The sequence below is a fragment of the Oryctolagus cuniculus genome, chromosome 1 (assembly GCF_051225735.1).
Source record: "Oryctolagus cuniculus isolate XC-2025 breed Fujian yellow rabbit chromosome 1, ASM5122573v1, whole genome shotgun sequence".
Classification (NCBI taxonomy): Eukaryota; Metazoa; Chordata; class Mammalia; order Lagomorpha; family Leporidae; genus Oryctolagus; species Oryctolagus cuniculus.
The window spans coordinates 67,489,030-67,504,264 of NC_142867.1; the positions used below are offsets into that span (position 1 = coordinate 67,489,030).

The 15,235-nt window shown below is 42.0% G+C and overlaps 1 protein-coding gene and 1 non-coding gene across 51 annotated transcripts in view; one reads left to right on the forward strand and one right to left on the reverse strand.

Annotated features, from left to right (window-relative positions):
• Nucleotides 1–15,235, forward strand: part of EMSY (EMSY transcriptional repressor, BRCA2 interacting) — a 94,496-nt gene that overhangs the window by 37,935 nt on the left and 41,326 nt on the right. For all 50 annotated transcript variants that reach the window (XR_011389390.2, XR_016232923.1, XM_002708680.6 and 47 more), the window contains 2 exons: nt 7,218–7,472; nt 14,565–14,714. Coding sequence is in view for 48 of the 50 variants with exons in the window: in XM_002708680.6 (XP_002708726.1) it covers nt 7,218–7,472; nt 14,565–14,714 (405 nt within the window). In the remaining 2 variants the exon portion in view is untranslated. The remainder of the gene's footprint in view (nt 1–7,217; nt 7,473–14,564; nt 14,715–15,235) is intronic.
• LOC127485277 (small nucleolar RNA SNORD71) lies at nt 8,372–8,451 on the reverse strand. The gene has a single exon (XR_007912394.1). It is a non-coding gene; the product is annotated as a small nucleolar RNA SNORD71 (small nucleolar RNA).

A 15,235-nucleotide genomic window follows, 5' to 3' on the forward strand; every position in this document is an offset into this window, starting at 1 on the left:
GAATTTTAAGTATACTTCTGTTTTCTCTCTCCCATCCTTGTGCTGTGGTTGTCATTCATTTTAATTCTTTATGTATTATAAACCTCTCATAATGTATTGTTATAGATTTGCTTTAAGAGGCAATTTATTTTTTTTAAGTTTTTACGCTTTTATTCAGTGGGAGAAATGCATAGGAGAGTGAGTGCCCTATCTATATGAGAGAGGGAAATCTGTGTACATACCAAGTACCAGGAGCCAGCCACGTGGAGGACCATGCAGGCCAGGAAGCATGAGTTGGGTGGCCCAAAGGCCACGCGCCTTTGGAGGCGCAGAGCAGCACAGTCCCACACTGGCAAAAGGCCAAAAATGAAAAGCACTGTGCCAGATTGTCCCAGGTCTTTAATCCACTTCCAAAGGGTAGTGGTTAATTAACTTGATGGGCCAGTAGACACACAGGTGTGGCCAGGTAGGGGCATGTGGTCATACAGGGGCATGGTGAAGGCATGGTCTTCCAGCTCACATACCTGATCAATGCTATCCTGTATGTCTGCCTACATCATTCCCCTCTCAGAGGCTCCATTCCCTTAATCCTAAGGGATGTTGCAGGGCATAGAGTCATCCACCTTCTGTTGCTGCTTCCTGCTTATGAGGGGCGTAGTGCAGGCCCTGCCTGTCCAGGACCTGGAAGTCTCTGTCTATCTTATCTAACAGATTTGCTTTGTGAGCTGGAGTAGTCTCAGTCACTAAGGCAGTTTTTTAATGTTTGCCAAGCTCATTTTGAATTTTTTCTACTCTGCATTAGAATCAGCCATTTCTCCAAGGAGCCCTGGTTCTTTTTAGTGGGAAATGATAGAAGCTAAGATCTGTGTGCTAGATATGCTCGTTGTTGGGGAGTGTGTGTGTACATGTGTATGTGTATGTTTACACATGTTTATACACACATTTACACCTGTGTTTATTTCTGCAAATAAATCCATGAGTTCATTCTGATACATCCAATTTCATTCAAACACTGCATTGTAATTCTAGTTTTCTCCCATTCCTTCTTTGACAGTAAAAAACCCTAGCTTCATTATTTTTAATATACTTATTTATCAGTCTACTAGTAGGTAATTGATCGCTCGTATCCTTGCTGCTGTTGTCCTCTCCCTGTGCAAATGTTCTCACTGCCTTCAGGCTCTGAAATCCTGCACGCTCCCCATGGGAGTTCTCACACCTTCCCCTGCTGCCCCTCTGTGTGGGTGCTTATCTTACCCTGAGTGGCACTTACATCCCTCCCAGTGCAGCAGTGTGAGAGGGGTGGTTCTTACCCATAAACCCTTCCATACTTTGTATTCTGGTCCTTAGCCATCCCTCCCTGTTGACACCCTTGGCTTGGTAACTCTCACTCAAGGAAACCTTCTTCACCCGACCAGGGCTCTAATTTAACCTGCTGAGCTGTGCTCTGAACTCCTCCCCAGCGTGGAAGTCCTCCACATTCCTATTCTGATCCACGCTGGGCCAGCCTCCACAGTGGTCTGCCACCCCACACTGGGCCACACTTCTACATAGGTGAATAGCTGTTGATCTTGCTTTGGCTCCCTGATGTCTTTGGTATTGAATTCTTTGGGAAGCCCCTTGTCCTTGCAAAGAAGAGGAAGAAGACCTTTTGCATACTAACACCAAAGTAACTTTTTTTGTTTTTCGCAGTTCTTTTTGGCTGTAAAGATACATTTGTGTGATCATTTGACTATCTTCTCCTGTAAACGTGAAGCTTCTTGAAGGCAGGGGATGTTTCTTGGCTACAAAACCATTTCCCCAATATCTAGGATAAAGTATGTGTTCAATAGAGCTTTACTAAATAAGTAAATATCAGAGATTTAGTACTTTAATTAGATCACACTGCTATTATGTGCCTGTTTTGAAGGCCTGATTTAAATTCTCTGATTCTGGAGTCATGCTGAATACTTTTACTAAACAAAACATATATGGAGATCATAGTTTAGTTAGGGAGCTATCTAAGTGCACAATTAACCCCAGTTAAAACCAGACTGTAGATTATTGATGCAATATAAAGTTTAAGCTTTTACATGGTTTTAAAAATATCTGTCACTTGTGTAACACTTTGTATGCAGTAAGTCATAAAACATTGGTGCAAAGAAAGGATCCAGAGAAGGTCTAGTTTGATACAGCACAACCCCCACAGCTGAGGGTGGGACTGCTGTAGAATCCTCCAACCTGGGTCCCCTTGCTTGACCTTGGGTGGTGGAAGGGAGGAAGTGTTTATGGCAAAGTGCAGAGCAAGGAGCCCAGCCTCTATTGCTTAATTCGCAGGCTCCCTGAGGGGTTAGTGGTAAAGGTTCTTAGAGACTGGAGTTGGGGCTGAGAGGTGTGCGTTCAGCTGTGTCCAAGTTTCTGGTTGATCTGTAGTGCTCATGACCCTGCTTTGATTGGTTGGTGATATCGTGGCCTTTAGGGAACTGTGACGATGGCAAAGTGGGCTTCAGTTAGCCTGCGCACTACATGTAGATGACAGTTACTTTACACTTGGCTTGGAGTTCCTAGGAAAGAAACCCTTCCAGACAAGACAGAACAGCAGGATGTTATCTACTGGAGAAACAAATGACCTCATGAATCCGGTGGTGTGATTAGGGACCTTGTAGGGCCAGCTGCACCACTCCCTCAATTCAATGAGTTAAATTTAGCAAGTAGTTGATTTGCAGTCGGAAAAGCTGGGCTAGGAAACTTCAAGTTAAGGAAGGGAAGCTGGGAGACTGGGACCTGATGGTATCTTGCATCTGCAGTCCAGGACCGTAGCAGGAATGGGGAACCTTTTTTCTGCCAAGAGCCATTTGGATACTTGTAACATTCACGGGCCATACCAAATTATCAGCTTAAAAATTAGCCTGCTGTAGATGCATTGAATTTCAAGTCTTGCCTGCGGTTGCCTTGGCAGGTCCAGACCAAATGATTTTGAGGGCCTTACATGGCTCGCGGACTGGACATTCCCCACCTCTGGTAGGGGCTCGGTTTCAAGTTCAGAACACACGTGTCTCTAATATGGCTCCCTGCTGCACTAGTCTTCAGGGCAGGGCGGGGTGGGAGTGGGAGGTGGAGGAGAGCATAAATCATGTGAGGAAAGACCCCCCACCCCCCACCCCCTGCTCAAACTTTCACTTGACCTGACCTTACCTCTGATGTGCCTTGTAGGGCAAATCCAACAAAGGAGGAAGCTGAAGTCGGGAGAGCGAGAGTAACTTCTCAAGGTTTATCCTTCTGGGTCTTTATCATTCTCAAGAGACAGTTTTACTTAACACTTTTTATTTTAACATTTGTTTTGTAATTCTGAATGTTTGTTCTGATGGGGTAGGTGTGAAACAACATTCCAAGTACTTGAGAATTAGGCTATTAGTTTCCTTTCATTGTTTTAGCAGTGGTTAAAAAGTTAATTTGGGGGCTGGCATTATGGCATAGCAGGTTAAACCTGTACTTGCAATGCTGGCATCCCATTGGGGCACCGGTTCTATTCCCAGCTGCTCCACTTCTGATCCAGCTCCCTACTAATGGGCCTGGGAATGCAGCAGAAGATGGCCCAAGTCTCTGGGTCCCTGCACCCACATGGGGGACATGAAGAGGCTCTGGGTTCATGCTTTTGGTCTGGCCCAGCCCCAGTCGTGGCCATTTGGGGAGTGAACCAGCAGATGGAATTCTCTCTCTCTCTCTCTCCACCCCCAACTCTGTCTTTCAAATAAATAAAAAATAAATCTTATAAAGAGATAGCTTTATTTTAAAAAGTGAATGTGGTGACTTAACCTCCTGAGTTTTCTGTTACGAGTTTCAACTTATTGATGTAAAACTTCTGTTAAGTAGTCAATTACAGGAATGTTATAGATGAAAATTCTGAAAGAGAGAAGAATTTCTTGAACTCACACATCTTTAGTGGAAATTAATAGTACTTATTACCCCTGAATGTTTGCTAAGTTAGTATTGCACTGAAAAAAACTTTTGTTTTTAAATATTTTATTTATTTATTTAAGAGGTAGTGTTACAGACAGTGAGAAGAAGAGACAGAGAGAAAGGTCTTCTGTTGGTTCACTCTACAAATGGCTGCAATGGTGGGAGCTGGTCTGATCCAAAACCAGGAGCCAGGTGCATCTTCTGGGTCTCCTATGTGGACTTGGGTCATCTTGTACTGCTTTCTCAGGCCACAGCAGAGAGCAGGATTGGAAGAGGAGCAGCTGGGACTTGAACTGGCGCCCATATGGGATACCAGCACCGCAGGCGGAGGATTAACCCACTGTGCCACAGAGCCGGCCCCTGAGAAAAAGCCTTTCATCATCAGATTATTTTTACTGTAGAAACATTGTATATACCCAGTTGTAACTTCTCACACAATTACTTATTTTTTTTTTTAAGATTTATGTTACAGTTCCAGCTGTTGCGGCCAATTAGGGAATGAACCATCAGATGGAAGACCTCTCTCTCTCTCTCTCTCTCTCTCTCTCTCTCTTTCTCTCCCTGCCTCTCCTTTCTCTGTATAACTCTGACTTTCAAATAAATAAATGTTTAAAAAAAAAGATTTATTTTATTTATTTGAAAGACAGAGTTACAAAGGGAAGTAGAGACAAAGAAAGGTCTTCCATCTGCTAGTTCACTCCCCAAATGGCCTCAACGGCCGGAACTGAGCCAATCTGAAGCCAGGAGCTAGGAGCTTCTTCTGGGTTTCCCACATGGGTGCAGGGGCCCAAGGACTTGGGCCATCTTCTTCTGCTTTCCCAGGTGCATTAACAGGGAGCTGGATTGGAAATGGAGCAGCACCCATATGGGATGCCAGTGCTGCAGGCCAGGGCTTTAACTTGCTATGCTGTATCGCCGGCCCCCTCACAAAGTCCCTACACAAAACCTTGAATACAGATGCTATACATCATCAGGTCCCAGCCTCCCATGACTCAGCCTCCCATGACTCCCATAATGACTCAGAGTTCTCAAGAAATAACTAACTTACAGACAATTGGAATGAGATAGAAAAGCTACTTTACCAGGATAAATAACTCAAAAGATGAATGTTTAAGTATGAGTTATTTGTCTGATGCTGCATTTAAATTGACTGACTAGAAACTGAAGAGTAATACTTGAAAAATGTGTTATCAATAAATAAGATTAAAAATTAATTGATTTATTTTCTATGTTATTCACATCGAGAACTTAGATTTTCTTTTTTCAAGATTTATTTACTGGGAATTGGTACAGTGGCACAGTAGGTTAAACCCCTGGCCTGCTGTGCCAGCATCCCATATGGACGCTGGTTTGAGTCCTGGCTGCTCTACTTCTGATCCAGCTCTCTGCCATGGCCTGGGAAAGCAGTAGAAGATGGCCCAAGTACTTGGGCCCCTGCACCTGTGTGGGAGACCCAGAAGAAACTCCTGGCTCCTGGCTTTGGATGGGCACAGCTCTGGTTGTTTGGCCAGATGGAAGACCAATATCTCTCTCTCTCTATCTCTTTCTCTCTCTCTCTCTCTCTTTCTGTGTGTGTGTGTGTGTGTGTGTGTGTGTGTAACTCTGACTTTCAAATAAATAAACAATAAAATCTTGAAAAAAGAAAAAGGAAAGAAATAGACTAGCTGGGGTTTGAACCAGGTACTTCACTATGGGATATGAACATCCCAAGTGGTGGCTTAACCAGTTGTACCACAGTGCCCATCCCAGAACCTGTGTTTGCTGATAAAACCTATTGACTGATAACTCTGTGAACATCCTGTATGATACTTTGTTTCTTTTGTTCTAACAAAAAGCAGTCCCCTCCCACCTTTTTTTTTAATCTAATGGTAGTTGATGACATCTTTGCAGAATTTGAGGATTAGATATTGTTATATAACACCCCCAAAACTGATCATAGGAATTGCTGTGGAACCCCCAAAACTCGGTTCTCTCACCTGATGTCCATCAAGCCAATCAGTAACAACAGGGTGATAGAAGAAAGGAAGTGTTTATTACAATACAGAGCAAGGGGCTGGCAGCTATCACTTAATCCTATGTTTCACAAAGAGTTGGAGGTAAAGGTTCTTATAGATTGACGTTGGGACTGAGTGGTGTGTTTTCAACTTGTGTCCAAGTTCCTGGTTGGTTTGCAATGCTCATAGCCCTCCTTTGATTGGCCAGTTATCACTGTTCTTCAGGGAATTTTGATGATGGCAAAGTGGACACCAGTAAATCTAGGGTCTATTTACAAGTAGTCGTTACTTTCTTACTTGGGGCCTGGGGTTCATGGGAAAGAAATCAGGAGAAATAAATGACCTCATGAGCCCAGTGATTGGGGACCTTGTAGAGCTGATTGCACCACTCCCACAATTCAGTGAGTTCATTTTAGTGAAAACAGTGCAAGGGGAACTTGACGCTATGAGAAGGAGTTGGGAGACTATGGGAGGCTGGGACCTGATAATGTATAGCATCTGTATTCAAGGTTTTGTGTAGGGACTTAGTTTCAGTATCAGATATGTAAAACCTCGCACATTTTATCTGACACTTAGTGCTCAGTATATCATGATTTTTATTGACTTACCTCATCTTTTTTTTTTTCTTTTAAGATTCATTTATTTATTTATTTGAAAGGCAGAGTGACAGAGAGAGGGAAAGATCTTCCATTCATTCACTCAAGAAATGGCCACAGGGCTGGTTTTGTCAAAGCTGCCACCTGTAACAGCAGCATCCCATAGGGGTGCCATTTGTGTCCTGGCTGCTCCACTTTGGCCTTCTGAGGAGTGAACCAGCAGATGGAAGATCTTCTCCTCCCTCTATGTACTCTGCCTTTGAAATAAATAAATAAGCCTATTTAAAAAATGGATGCAAAGACCGAGTCTGGGCCAGGCCAAAACCAGGAGCCAGGAATCCCATCCTGGTCTCCCACATGGGTGGCAAGAGCCCAAGTATTTAGACCATCTTCCATTGTTTTCCAAGGTGCATTAGTAAGAAGCTAGATCAGAAATGGAGTACCTGAGACTTGAACCAGAACTCCCATATGAAATGATGGTATGATAAGTGGTAGCTTAACCTTCTGTGCCACAGTACTTGCCCACTGATCTTTATTACTTACTATAATAATTGGAAATTGTTATTAATTACTTTAATTATGTTATTAATTATGTTATGTATTATTACTTTAATTATGTTATTAATTACTTTAATCATGTTATTAATTATGTTATGTATTAATTATTACTTTAATTATGTTTTCCTCTCAAATTTTATTTACTCTTCTACAGGTGTATCTACATCAGCAATCAAAATGGCATCAACAAGACTCCCTTCCCCTAAAAGCTTAGTGGGTGCCCCAACTCAGATTCTTGCACAGTTTCCTAAACAGCATCAACAGTCTCCTAAGCAGCAATTACATCCAGTGCAACAACAGACACAGCAACAAGTGGCCCAGCCTTCTCCAGTAACTCATCAGCAACAGCCTCAGCAGTCTGCTTTGCCACCTGGCATCAAACCTACCATCCAAATCAAACAGGAATCAGGTAATTGGAAAATGTTTACAACATACTGTAATTCTGGCCCAATCACCAGTTCTCTGAGTCTTCCAGTCCATGAACATGGTATGCCTCTCAGTGTGTTTAGGTAGAGTGACAGAGAGAGAGAAGTTTCATCTGCTGGTTCACTCCTCAAATGCTTGCAGCAGACAAGGCTGGGCCTAGTTGATCCAGGAGCCAAAAACTTGATCTAGGTCTCTCGTTTGAGTGGCAGGGGTCAAGTTCTTGAGCCATCATCTGCTGCCTCCCAGGATACATTCACAAGAAGCTGGACCGGAAGTGGAGTACTCAGACCTCAAACTGGCACTCTGATATGGGATATGAGTGTCCAAAGAGACAGCTTAATCCGCTGTGTGAGAATGCCCACCCTACACTAACTTTTTAAAGTATCCTCTTACATTGCTGGCTTCATTTTGTCTCCTCTGTTCATGTGAGATAATAGTCTGTAGTTTTCTTTTTTCTTTTTTTTTTTTTTTTGTACAAATGTCTTTTTTTTTTTTTTTTTTTTTTTTTTTTTGATAGGCAGAGTGGACAGTGAGAGAGAGAGACAGGTCTTCCCTTGCCGTTGGTTCACCCTCCAATGGCCGCCGCTGCAGCCGGCGCAGCGCACTGATCCGATGGCAGGAGCCAGGAGCCAGGTGCTTTTTCCTGGTCTCCCATGGGGTGCAGGGCCCAAGCACCTGGGCCATCCTCCACTGCACTCCCTGGCCATAGCAGAGAGCTGGCCTGGAAGAGGGGCAACCGGGACAGAATCCGGCGCCCCGACCGGGACTAGAACCCGGTGTGCCGGCGCCGCAAGGTGGAGGATTAGCCTATTGAGCCACGGCGCCGGCTCACAAATGTCTTTTTTATTTATTCAAAAGTACAAAATAAATTATCTGTAGGCATGGACAGTGACAGCAGTAAACCATTATATATTGTCAACTGAAACCATGGATCACTCCATATTTTCATCCTCCAACGTCTGTAGTTTTCTTATTTTGTATTGTCTTTGGTTTTAGTAGCAGGACAATACTGTTCTCTGATAGCATGAAATTAAAAGTATTCCTTCCTTTTCTATTTTCTGGAACAGATTCTGTAGGATTAATATTAATTATTTAAAATTTTTTATTTGTTTGAAAGACAGAGACAGAGATTTCCTATCTGCTGGTTAACTCCCCAAACACCAACAACATCCAGGACTGGACCACGCTGAAGCCAGGAGCCAGGAACTCAGTCTGGTCTCCCATGTAGATGGCAGGGAACCAATACTTGAGCCATCACCTGCTGCCTCCCAGAGTGTTCATTAGCAGGAAGCAGGAAAGGAGTTGGGGCTTAAACTCAGGCATTCTGATACTGGATGCAGGTGTCCCAAACAGTATCTCAACTGCTGTGCCAAATGCGGCCCTTGGTATTAATTACTTAAGTGCTTAAACAGTGCAATCGTCTGGGCTTGGACACTTTTGGGGTGGGGGGTAGCTTTTAAGTTAGGAATTTAGTTTCTTTACTAGTTATAGGACCATTCAGATTGTCTGTTTCATCTTGGTTAAGTTTTTGTAATTTGTGGTTTGCAGGGAACTAGTCCATTTCTTTTGTGTTGTCAAATTTATGAGTGTGTTTTCAGTAGCAGTTCCTTATTATCCCTTCTGTGGCTACAGGATCTGTATGACTATCTCACTTCATTTCTTTTTTCTTAATTTAAAAATTTATTTATTTTCATTTTATTTGAAAGAGAGAGAGAGGCAGGTAGACAGAGTCAGATGAGAGAGCTTCCTTCTACTGGTTTACTCCCCAAATGCCTGTAAAAGCCAGGGCCGGGCCAGTCTAAAGTCAGGAGCCAGGAAGTCGGTCTGGGTTTCCCGTGTGGATGGCAGGGATCCAAGTACTTGAGACATTGCCTACTGCCTCCAAAGGTGCACATTAGCAGGAAGCTGGGATTGAAAACGGAGCTGGGACTTGAAGCCAGGCCCTCTGATATGGGCTCCAGGTAGTCCAGGTGGAATTCTAATCACTGTGCCAAACACTGACCATACCCTGCTTCATTTCTTTTTCCTCCTTCCCTCTCCCTCTCTCTCTCTTCCTTCCTTATTTCCTTCCTTCCTTCCTTCCTTCCTTCCTTCCTTCCTTCCTTCCTTCCTCCCTCCCTCCCTCCCTCTCTCTCTCTCTCTCCCCCTCCTCATTCCCCTCCCCTCCCTCCCTCCCTCCTTCCTTCCTTCCTTCCTTCCTTCCTTCCTTCCTTCCTCCCTCCCTCCCTCCCTCTCTCTCTCTCTCTCCCCCTTCTCACTCCCCTCCCCTCCCTCCCTCCCTTCCTTCCTTCCCTCCTTTTCCTTCTTTCTTATTTTAAAGGCAGAATTACAGAGAGAGGGAGAGATGGTTATATTCCATCCTCTGGTTCACTCCCCAAATGGCCGCATCAGCTGGGACTGGGCCAGGCCAAAGGCTGGAGCCAGGAGCTTCATCTCCCATGTAGATGTAGGGACCTAAGCTCTTGGGTCATCTTCTGCTGCTTTACCAGGCACATTAGCAGGAAGCTGGATAGGAAGTGGAGCAGCTGGTACTGGAGCTGGTGCCCATATGGGATGCTGGTGCTGCAGACAGCAGCTTAACCCACTGCACCACAGCGCTGCCCTCCCTGCTTCATTTCTGATATTGTTTTGTATCTTCTGTGTCTTTTTCTTTGTTAGACTTGGTAAAGGTTTGTCAATCTCTTCATTATATTTTGTATACCAATCCAGTTGTGCCAATGTAATTTGCATAAATAACTATTCTTTGCCCCATCTAATGATCATGGCAACCTTTTCAAATATTAATTGAATATCTAGATTCTCAGTTCTGTTGATCCATATGTCTGTCTTTTTGTGAGTACCATACTTTGTTTATCACTATTGTTTGAACTATGTTTTGAAATTGAGAAGTGTGAATTCTCCTGTTTTGTTCTTTTTAAAATTGTTTTGTTTTGACTATTATGGGTCCCTTGCAAAACCATATGAATTTTGGAATTTTGTCTGTGAATAGGTTCATATTTTCCTGTTTCTTTGCCTCCAAATGTTTATGTTGAAAATTGGACATTTTAGATGATATGTTGTAGCTGGGTACTGATCTGTCCTCCAAGAATTTGTTACTGTTATTTGCTTGGTTACTTGTTTAGAGACAAAGCAATTATTTTAGTGAATTCTATTGATTCCGTCCCCCTCATCCTGACCCCTTGCAGTATTAAGCTCTGATGTCACTCTTTTAGGGAGGTACAGGTCTGGGTATTCCCACTGTCACTGTGAGATGATTATGTAATTGTTATGGCTATCTGACACAATTTCCCTGACCACACACACACCATGGAACATGCATTCCTCCACAAGCTAATCCAAATTTTGGCTCCTTTTAGGAAATAGTTTTGGGGGTTCATTTTTTATATTTAATTGTGACGCCGAGAGGATTCCTCCTAGCTTTCTTATTTACCAATCTTCTCCAAACTGTCTAACCTGTAATTTATTTATTTATTATTTATTTTAAAAAGATTTATTTACTTATTTGGGAGGCAGAGTTACAGAAAGAGAAGGGGGGGTCTTCCATCTGCTAGTTCACCCCCAAACAGCTGCAACAACCAGAGCTGGGCCATTCCGAAGCCAGGAGCCAGGAGCTTCTTCCAGGTCTCCCATTTGGGTGCAGGGCCCAAGCACTTGGACCATCTTCCGCTGCCCCCCCAGGCCATTAGCAGGGAGCTAGATTGGAAGTGGAGCAGCCGGTACTCGAATCGGAGTCCATATGGGATGCCGGTGCTGGAGGTGGAGGCTTAGCAGACTACGCCACAGCGTTGGCCCCTTAACCTGTAATTTAAACTGTATTTTCATTAAGGTGATGAATCTCCTTCCAACTGCCTTTTACTACATCAGCTACTATTCTTGAAAATGCCTTTATGCTTGAAATTCTCCATGTTCTGTTATAAATAAAATTAGTTTCTTTGAGAAGTGATTAGGAGCACTCTGTTTATTACCTGTCTTTATTCTTAGATAAATTCTCTGAGCCACAGTTTGGGTGGGGTCATCTGGCAAGCTTGACAGCCCTACTTGAGGCACTGAGTGCTCAATGAAGGAAGGTAAGGGTGAGGGAGTGGGCAGTGGTCTGAGGTCCTCTTGCTTCTTCTGGGAGCCACTGCCTTACAAGCTAGGCAAGGACCAGTTGTTCTCCAGTATTCTCAGGGGCGTTGTGCCTCGGGAGATCTTTAGTCCGTGAACTGTGGTCTGGGCAGAAGGAACATCCATTTCTCAACTGCACTCACTGGGACTTAGCCTTAGCAATAGGTAGTCTGGGGCAAAATGAGATACGCTGAAGTTTTGCACTTCCTGGGCTGAAAGCCAGGAGAAGAAGGAACCCTGTGTTCTTCGTTACAGAAATCTACTGGAGTAGTCTTCCTTTTCTGAGCTGGTAGAGGAGGGAACGGAAAATAGTTTGAGTTCAAATATCACAAATCTTGCTTTTCTTACCAAATTTTTAGATTTTCTTGGATAGATTTCTTTTTTTAAAAAAAATTTATTTATTTATTTGCAAGTGAGAGTTACACAGAGAGAGGAGAGGCAGAGAGAGAGACAGAGAGAGGGCTTCCATGGTTGGCTCACTCCCCAGTTGGCTGCAACGGCCGGAGCTGTGCCTATCCAAAGCTAGGCGCCAGGAGCTTCTTCTAGGTCTCCCACACAGATGCAGGGGCTCAAGGACCTGGGCCATTCTCTATTGCAATCCCAGGCCATAGCAGAGAGTTGGATTGGAAGTGGAGCAGCCGGGTCTCGAACTGGTGCCCATATGGGATGCTGGCACTGCAGGCAGCAGCTTTACCTGCTATGCTACAGCACTGGCCCCTGAGGTAGATTTCTTAATTTGCTGTTTGCTGCATGAACTATTTCCAGAGGCTTTCAATCGTTTTATAATTTTTAGAAGTTCACTAGGTTAGTTGGATAGCAGAAACTGATCTTTGGAATGGTTTTAAGTATGTTGTACATTGTAACTATCTTATTTTTAAAAGAACTGTAGAATGTCTATGAATCTATCTTGGCCAGCTACTTTCGAAGGGGAAGATATTTTAAAATTTCTTCTGTGGAAATTTGTTTATTTGGATTTTTTCTCCTTTCTAGCATCAATTTTGATAAATAGTATTTTCCTAAAACATTGTCTCTTTGTTCTAAATTTTAATTTGTTTACATAGGATTGAGCAAAGTAATTTATTATGACTGTCTTTTTTTAAATGTCTGTGGTTATTTCTCAGTGGGCTTCTTTATGTGTTTTAAGCATTATTATAGTTCATTAATGAAATAATAATAGAAATCATTGTCTCTCTTACAACGGCCTCACTGTTTGTGATTTACTACAATCAGAATTTCCTATTTCCACAAAAAGAATAGTTTAAATTTTTAATGTATCTGTAATACTGTACTTATGGGGTCTTTGCTCTGTATTCGACTCTTTATAATTTTTTTTTAAATATAAGTGGCCATTTAATGATCTTCACCATGGTCTCTGTTCTCAATAAAAAATAAAAACTCATAGATTTGATGCAGAGTGTGGGGGGGCGGTCAATAGAAGAAACTCATAGGAGCCCCAGATTGCATTTTCTTCATTGTTTATCAATTCCACCTCAAAAGGGGAAGGCACTTTACCATTTTGATTTATTTAATCATCAAAATAGCCCTATGAGTTTTATATTAATAATATATTTATTTTATGGGTAAGAAAGCAGAGTCGCAGAAACTGAGTAACTTACCTAATTGTGCCTATGTATCATAATTTTAACTTCTTTGTGGATTTCAAGAAGTTTAGAATTATTTAAGGCTATTACATATATAAATCTATGTCTCTTCCAATGCTTTAGCCTAAAGCACCATCCAAAAAAATTAATGCAAGTGTTGTCTATAGGAGTATGTTTATCTTATGAATTATTTCAGTCATGATGATAGTCAGGGAAAAGCTACAAAACTTTACTTCTGGATTACCAGCGTTGGTACTCTATATCTCTAGTCAGCCTAAGAATTTCCTTTTAAACTCATGTTTTATGTTTGGAAAGTCGATATAACAAATACAGCATTGTAAGTAAATTTTTAAATGTAAAAGAATCATAGCATCACCACCCTAACATTTTAATTTTATTTTTGCCTATCACCTTCAATTTTTTTTCCACAGATATATTTTGTGTGTGCAATAATAATGTATCTTTTTGTTCATATTCTGTATTTGATGATGTGAGTTATTAAGAAAACTTTTAAAGTAGACAATTTGGGGGGTGTTTGATGCAACAGTGAAGATGTCACTTGAGACACCTGTGTTTCATATCAGAGTGCCTGGGTTCAGTCCTGGCTCCAACACTGATTCTAGTTTTCTGCTGGTGTGCACCTGTGAAGCAGCAGGTAATGGCTTAAGTGGTTGGGTCCCTGCTACCCACTTGGGAAACTTGAATTAGATTTCAGCCTCCTGGCTTTGGCCTTGCGTAGCCCCAGCTGCTGTGAGTATTTGGGGAGTCAACCAGTGGATGGGAGAGTGGACTAGTGGATGGGAGCTCTCTTAGTCTGTGTCTATCTCTCTGCTTTCACATAAATAAAATAAATTTAAAGAATTTAAAAGCAGACAATGTAAAAATTAAACCAAAAAATAACATTGGTGTATGTAGTTTTCAGTAGCTTTTATTTAAGTTTAAGGAGTTATGAGAAGTCTTTGGTGGAGTTGGGAGTATGTAAAAGCTATATTAACTTTTGTTTTTGATTTCTTATGCTAGTCCTTTTATTTCAAGTATTTCATAAAACAGATGATTTATTTGCCTGTAAAAGTTCAAGTCTGATGACACTTTGATTTAAAAATGTGTATATACACAACTGTAGACAAAAAATTTCTTTTTCTTTAGGAACTTAGCTAATATATAATGTTCTAGTTGCATTTCTGAAATAAGAGAAAAAGATAGGAATCTGAGAAATAGAAGTTTAAAGAGTTTCATCAATATTAATAAAAAAGCTTCTCTTTAGGAAAGACTGCCCTCTGGGGATGGTATAAGAGACATGTTTTTTGTTGTTGTTGTTGTTGTTTTGTTTTTAATTTGTGCTGAGATTTATCTTTCTTCTTTCAAAGGTGTTAAAATCATCACACAACAGGTTCAACCAAGTAAAATCTTACCAAAACCAGTGACAGCAACTCTGCCTACCAGTAGCAATTCCCCTATTATGGTGGTTAGCAGTAATGGTGCAATTATGACAACTAAACTGGTAACCACTCCCACTGGTAAGTTCTGTCATCATATGTTCATGACACAGTTTCTCCGTACAGCAATACTCCTAAGTACCACAGCGGGTAGAAAGAGGAATGAGACGATTCTTCCAGGAGGACTTTCTTGACTGTCACACCCCGAAAAGATTGAAATGAGTATTTTCTTGCTATTCCTTTTCATGATCCTCTGGTCTTTTCTTGATACCACTTATCATAATTACTTAGCTGGTTAGTTATTGATTATTTAATGTTCTCCATATTAGATTGTAAGCTCCATGTGTGTAAGAAGCCATATCTTCTTTACTCATCATATACATCTACTTAGAGCAGACCCGGCGGTAGGTGCTGAGTCAGGATTTACTGAGTGGATGAAAACAGTCCCAACCCTCATTCTGTGTAGCCTTGTCCTGTGGTTAGTGTTTACTGAGACTGAGAAGAAGCACGAGATGCGATTGTGTCCAGGTAAGAGAGCAGCCGTCTGAGTTTGAGGAGCAGACAGTGCAGGGCGTTTTACATAATGCCACTGTGTGAGTCTG